The sequence below is a fragment of the Telmatherina bonti genome, assembly GCF_933228915.1.
Source record: "Telmatherina bonti genome assembly, chromosome: 3".
Classification (NCBI taxonomy): Eukaryota; Metazoa; Chordata; class Actinopteri; order Atheriniformes; family Telmatherinidae; genus Telmatherina; species Telmatherina bonti.
Genome location: NC_136621.1, coordinates 31,602,178 through 31,609,662, shown reverse-complemented (window position 1 = coordinate 31,609,662; position 7,485 = coordinate 31,602,178). Strand labels below are relative to the sequence as shown.

Here is a 7,485-nt window from a genome sequence, read left to right as displayed (position 1 = left end):
TTTTATTTATTTATTTTTACTTAAAACTTGACCAACTTCTAATCGCTTTCTATCAAATTGACACATTTAATTTGGCAAGGCTATTTTTACTAAAATTTCCTATCTCTCTATATATATATTTAAAGTTAAAATGTGAAACGTAACTTTGGTGTACAGAAATAATTTTACTATCAAAAGAAAATATATGTATGTATCTTTAAGCTAAGGAAATAATAAAACTTTGTAAAGGGGCTTGCTGTTATCCTACAGTAATTCAACCTTTATTTGACATTTATTCGGTATATTCCCATTGCAATAGTCAAATGTGTGTGGATGTACATCAAAGATCAATTTTGATATTCTAATTGTCCTCAGACTATAAAACATTGCGTTTTGTAAGTTTCAAAATCAGTAATACTGTAAATGAACGAGACATTTTCACTACATGAGTTAAAGTACAGCAAATCCCATCCGTGTAAAAGAAAGTCCTTTCCGACGTAACGAAACACTTCATGAAATAGTTTTCTTGCTTCTCATGCTGTTTTTCGTTATTATTAGAAGCACCATACTCCAGCTTTTTTTTTTTTTTTTTTTTTTTTTTTTTTTTTAACGAAATTCGACTTATCCAATGAGGAACCACCAACTCCTCCGACCCTGATTGGTCGAAAACAACAGTCACGTGTTGCCCTTACGTAAATTCACGGAACCATCTACGCTTTGATTTGTTCAGTTTTCACGTTTCACCGAAGAGGTTTACGTACCAAGTTGTGCTCAGAAATGAACGCAGTGACATAAACGAACCCCAGGAACTATCCAAGTCAAATAGAAAACCTGATTCTTCTGAGCAACTCAAGATGGTTTTCGAAACTATTTCAAGGATAATAAAAGTCCAGCTTCCAGCGTACCTCAAGAGGCTTCCGCTTCCGGAGACCATCGGTGGATTTGCAAGGTTAACGGGTAATTCAATCAACTATATTTTACGTCTGGCTGTCCTGTGAGGATGACTTGTGTGCATACTTAGCGCAGAGTCTTTAATTCAAGTATAATGCAAATAAGAATTTAATTGTTAGTCTGGTCTACAGAGACCATTTTTTGTTCAAGTCCTCATTTCCGGATGCAAAAAAAAATGATCACGTTTTGTTTTCTTCCCCACTATCAGCCTCTCACGAATGACCTTAAAGTAGTGTGTAGTAAAAAAAAAATCAATATCCCCATCAGTCGTTTTTGCAGACAGTTGTGACATTAAGCATAAAGTGCTTAAATGTGTAATCTGAAGTGAAGAGAGTAACCGAGATGTGAGGCATACTATTAAGGGATGCACATGGATGTCAGTACTTTGCCACACTAAAGATAATAAAACATTATGTAAACCCTGTTCCTAGGATGTCCTTCAAAATTCACAGTGAGACTTGTCATTGATTGTAACAGTGAAGTGAAACTGGGAGAGCAATTTTTAAGTCATAATAGGTGATGCTGATTGGACAAGAGAGGAAGAGAAAGCTGCCACAACTGTATTGTGAATGGACATTTTATAAGTAATAATAATTATTAACAAAATATTAGTCCCTCATCATTTGGGTTGGAAATGATGGGCAACTGGGGATTATTGCTGAACTTTTAGTGGGCTTTTATGAGAACAACATGTGATTATTTAAGTGAAACCAACATGTCAGCTGCAGAATTAACCTCAAAAATCTATAAGTAGAACAGGCAATGGAGGGAGTTTACCCAGCAGGGCAGCCAGCACATCTCCAGTAACAGCTTCACTGGAAGAAATGGAAAAGGTATCATTATGAAGAAGATTACAAATTGTGCTCACATTTAGGGTTAACCTAAAGGGCTATTATGAATTTGAAACTTTTATGTATTGGTTTTCCATCTCTATCTCTCTTTCTCTTTCATTCTTTGTTTTTTTCTTTTTGTAGGATAGAATTGTATTTATTATTATTACAACAGATAACTTATCAGTTGATACGAAGGAGCTTGTTTGTGGAGTAAATAAAAAAAACCAAAATGCTTGAGCATCAGATAGTTTATCAGCAACTATTATCAAATGAGGAAAATCAGAGAGACATAGAATAATAGAAATATAACATACATACAACATATAGTCTGTGCACCAAAGGTCTGACAATCTGCATTGCTTGTGTTCCTGCTCATACGGCTTTGGTGAAGCAATGATGGTGTGGACACAATAGCACAATTATCTCTAACCTCATAAACTGTTGACTGTTCTCAGATTTTACTAAGTAAAGCAGAAGTTAAAACCGTTGTGAAGAGCCGAATGCAAAAACACTGGGCTGCTAATAGAACTACCCCAGCAGACAGGAACAGGCTGAAGAACGTGACACTGTGATAATAACAACAGCACAGCTGCTTTAAAAGGAAAATGCAAAAAATAAATTAATCTAGTTAGTGAGGATTCAACTTTTCCTCTCAATTGCCTGTGATAGATTCTTTTATTATCAACCAAACTGTGATACTGTCAGTGGTTATTTTGATGTGAAAGTGATGCCTTGTTCCACTTGGAACTGCCACAGTGTTTGCATCTAAAATGATTATTAATCGCCTTACAATTAATTGGCATTCATAATTTCACTGTATTTTCTCATTTGATGCCACTGCTGGTTTACATTTACAGCTACTGGCAGTTCCTTCAAGTCTTAATATTCTGTAAAGAAACTGCCCACAATCATGCTGCGGTCTAAACATTGTGCAACATAGTCTGAAACACATATGTCTTTAGATACTGACAAAAATGCAACTTCATTAAATAATGGCAATGTCTTAAATAATGGCAGTCACAGATTCACAAATCTTTTGTGCTTAAGTGATTGACCAGCAATATTGGACAGTTACAACAGGTCCACATGCAGACCTGAGTTCACATATTTGTCTATAAGATTTATACATTAAAATGTAAAACAGTTTAAAACTGAAATATGTTCAGTTTTTTGTTATGTGACCGAAGAAAAGTGTTGATTCTCTCATCATTTAATCAGATGGTTGTATGGTTGAACCAGCCTTTCAACAATGCTACAAAGTGCTATGTACTTGACTATAAATATAACTGTATCATCACCAGTTTATCTTTTTAAAGGGATACTGTGTAACTTTTTTACCCAAAAATGAACCAAATATGAGAAGTAATGGATGAATTCTGGGGTTAGTATCTAGTGTTTGATGTTTTCTGTGCTCAGAGGTTGCGACCATCTTCAGCAACCAGACATAGTAACTTTGCAGGAGTAGATCTGTTTCTCATGGAATCATAGGTTTTAGGTTTAGGTAAACTTAAATCATCCCCGAGGGTAAATTCAGGCTCAGGAACAACTCCTCCAAGATTTAATAGACAAACATTTAACATTATACACAGGTCCGAGTAGCCTAGGCCTCGTTGCCGGAAATCCAGCGCCGCCTTACAACAGATAAGAACAGAGGTACATTAGGATCTAGGTTGGAGGGCATGAGACTGTGCTTCAAGAGGGCAAAGTCAGGAGAGACATAAAAAACATACCTCATATACAAATAAGCACAAATTCAGACAATAGACAACACACAGTCCAGGAAGGTGGTGAGTGGCACAAAGGAGGAGGGCAGAGCGTCAATGAGCATCCCATTCCTTTTTCAGTGGCGGGTTGCGCCCAAGGCCACTGGGAAGCAGTATCTAGATATGATTATTATTTGGGTTTCAGGCCAGGAAAATATTTTGCCCTCGGCCTTGAGTCCATGACTGGTCTCATGTGCTGGCAGCTCCAAACAGCCTGATGTTTGGGGGGGGGGGGCAATTTCAGGTAGATCAGAAATCCGCCAGTGCCAATCAGCAGAATCCCAATCACCAATAATCCAAAGATTATTGGTCCATCCTCAGTAGACAGAACCAACCTGCGACCTGAAGTGTTTTGCTTTACAGTTCCCCCTCTATAAACACAGAAGGCTCAGCTTTGTGCTACTTTTTTCTCCTGTTAGAATGAAATTTTGTTGTGACTGAATGAAGTGAGAAGGTGAAAATGATGTCTGAGGAGGCCAGAAAGTTAAAGCAGGAAAGGATCGCTCCAGGAGAAAGACACAAGTCGACGTTGACAAAGAAATTTGGTAATTGGAGTCTGATGAAAAAACAGTGTGAATGCAGAACCCTCTTTCTGTTTGCCTCATTATTATTAGACTGGTAAGTTTGCTCTTTGCCTGATGTGAAAACTGAGTGCACAAACCTCTGCCAAGGCCTTTAAAATATTCCTTGATCCAAATGGTGATCTGGATCTCCACCAAAATTAAACTAGTTCTTTCTTTTCACATTTCCAACAACTCCTGAAAATATCATAAAAATCCATCCATAACTTAAGTTATCCTTAATACAAACAAGCAAATGGATAAATGCCAGTAAAAACATAAACTCCTTAATGAAGGTAAAATTACTTTACTATCAACTGATCAAAGTGGTCTGGAAACACGATTCCACAACACAGATGAAGATGTTTAATTATCTGAGTGTTTGTGGCCTGTTACAGGCTTAGCGCCTCTAGTGGCCAATAGTGACAAGGTATCTCTTGACAAATAATGTGCAAAAAGAACTATAGTCACAATCCCTTTACTTGTAATTGCTTTCATTTAATTCACATACCTTCCCAATGCCTCCCCATTTACTCATCAGAAGGAGCTCCAGCTGCAATACTTTTAGTATATCAAGCAGGTACTCCTTGGTTAAATCTTAGCACAGTTTGAATTCCAACAAACTAAAGAACACTTAAATTGCAACTTTATAGAAGAATAGCATAACATCTAAGGGTCACAATTGTTTCTGATGACTTGTTAAGGATGAAGCTCAAAGGCTGCTTATCAACAAATTCCCAGCTTCTCAACACGCAATCGCTGATGTGTTGATAAAATAAAGAGAAAAGTGTGGAACGCCAGTGGTTTTTAGTTTGTCTTGACAGTGATTAGCGCATGACAGAACAGAGCGACAAATCAAATGGAAAAAGGATAAGCTTTCTTTCTTTCTTTCTTTCTTTTCCTACTAAATGAAGGATTGGCGAGGTCCCATATGGGGGGCTTTGCAGTGGACTTTCCCAAAGCGCTTTCCAAGGCTCAGAGCGGCATTCTCTGTGGTACCTTGCTGCCTGCTGGTGTGAGATGATTCTCTGGAGTGATCAGCTGGGATGATACTGCAGAACTGAAGCACAAACCAGTTGTAAACCAGTCCTGAATGGCTTAGATTCACTTAGATGGGGAGAAGAATACAAATAAGACTGCGCATGTTTTTTGTTTTTTTTTTACATTTATTTAATCAATTTCTTTCCACAGAAATAAGCATACATTAAAACTGGGGTAGGTAATGTTGGGGAGCTAGCAAGATGTGAAAGTTGCACCCTGTCTTTGCTCCCTGCCCTCTGGTTTTGCTCCTTGTATGATCTAAGGCTTTTATTTTTTTTTTATTTTTTTTTTTTTTTAAGAAATGAACAACTCCATTTGGGTCCAAACATTTGGATTGGTCAGTGTTTTTACTGATTTACTGTAAACTGAGGGGTCTAACTATATTTCTTATTGTTTATGATTACAAAATGTACAGACTACTAACAGGACGAGGAACCACTTCATCCAGAGTAAAAACAGTGCCCTGAGCAAGATTACCTACTCCAGCTTTAAGTGTTTTGGATGTCTGGTGCCATTATTGTGCAAAATGTGTACATATTTACTTTTATTGTACATAAATTTGGGTTTATTGCTGGGCTAAAATAATCTTTTATCACAAGGAAAGACGGAAACACACTTGGCTGGGCTATTAATCCAAAATTAATTAAAACCGACGTTCAGAACCAATAATTGATGTAATCTTGCTAATTTCAGTTATTTAAATTGTTTTCAAATTTAAATTTCTCTTAAATATCTTTAGTGAAAAAAAAAAAAAAAAAATATATATATATATATATATATATATATATATATATATATATATATATATAATTTCCTTTTACTTATTATCAATATCAATTCTTTCATTATGAAAATATTTGCCAAAAGAAATCTATTAGCTATGGCTTATTAATCCTGTCCAGTTAGTAGCACACAAAAGTAATTGAATGCAGCTGTGTTTTAAAGACATATTAAACATATTCCAGGTAGACATATTTCACATTGGAATATGTCTACCTGGTAAGTAGTAACGGAGGAAGGTGTATTTAGCACATACAACTTGAATGTATGAAGCAGATAGTAATGGGTGGTGTTTGAAGCTTTAATAATACTTTTCACATCGCGTGTTTGTGGTCTTGTGTTTTTTACTGATGTGCGTTTTGTATCTCGTCTGTAGTGTCTGAGTGGCTTAGGTTGCTGCCTTTGCTTGGTATTCTGGCTTTGCTCGGCTATCTGACCATTCGTCCATTTCTGCCTAAGAAGAAGAAGCAGAAAGACAGCCTGATCAACCTGAAGATCCAGAAAGAAAACCCTAAAGTGGTCAATGAGATAAACATCGAGGACCTGAACTGCACTAATGTGTGTTACTGTCGCTGCTGGCGCTCCAAAACCGTAAGTTCATTTTCTGATGTTCAGCTTTGTGTGAAATATATTCATTTCTGATTCAGTTGTCAGTAAATGAGTTTGTGCGTCTTAGTTATTTTTATCACTTGAAAATTATTCAAAGTGTTTGAATAACCTTTGGATGGGAAAGTGTTTTTGGTTTCTGCATCTTCTTAATCAGTTAATATTAAGCTGTTTCCTGTTATAGTTTCCTGTTTGTGACAAGTCGCACTTAAAGCACAATGAACTAACTGGAGACAACGTGGGACCACTCATACTTAAAAAGAAGATAATATAAATGACCACTGATGGAGGTTTATATCTATTTTGTCTGTACTACATTGTTGTTTTTTTTTGTTAGTCTTGCCTGTGTCATATTTTTTTTCTAAATAATGCAGTCCACAATCTGACACAGAATAACAGCCGTTGTTAAAGAGTTAAAAGAGTGTACTGTTTGTTTTTTATGTCTCATTCATCATCATGACCATCATGCCTTATGTTGTTCACTAAACAGCCTTTTTGTATCACTAAAAATGGATTATGTCCACATCTCTTGTCTTTTTGGACTCCATTAAGAATAACTGGGACCACCTTTAGGGAACAATTTAATGATGACCTCTGTAGGCTGAGCTCATTGGATGAGATGCTGTCGTTCAAGTCAAATGGCAGTCTAAGTAAAATTTCCAATGTAGTATTCCAACCTAATTCGCTTCATTTTAGATTCTCTTTATTTTATAATGTGTGTGCATGTGTGTGTATGTGTATATACATATAAAAATGTTTTTTAAGCCCCCCAAACCCCACCATCTGTGCTATAAGCAGTATGTGTGCCAAATTTAAACCTGCCCACTTTATAAGGATGTGAGATATTGTCTTTTAAATTATTGTGTGTATGGGAGTCTGTGTGTTTTTTTTCCCCCAGTTTTTTGTTAAAGACTTTCAGACAATAAAGTTGTGATTTCAGTTTTCTTGCATTTCAAACCAATCCCTTGTTGA

General features: G+C 36.3%; 1 protein-coding gene across 1 annotated transcript; it reads left to right on the top strand.

The window, feature by feature from the left end:
- Positions 1–802: 802 nt before the first annotated feature.
- cisd2 (CDGSH iron sulfur domain 2) lies at positions 803–7,452 on the top strand. Its single transcript, XM_079261909.1, has 3 exons — positions 803–936; positions 6,284–6,498; positions 6,698–7,452. The coding sequence occupies exons 1-3, from the start codon at positions 834–836 to the stop codon at positions 6,785–6,787; spliced, it is 408 nt and encodes a 135-aa protein (XP_079118035.1). The 5' UTR covers positions 803–833; the 3' UTR covers positions 6,788–7,452.
- Positions 7,453–7,485: the final 33 nt, after the last annotated feature.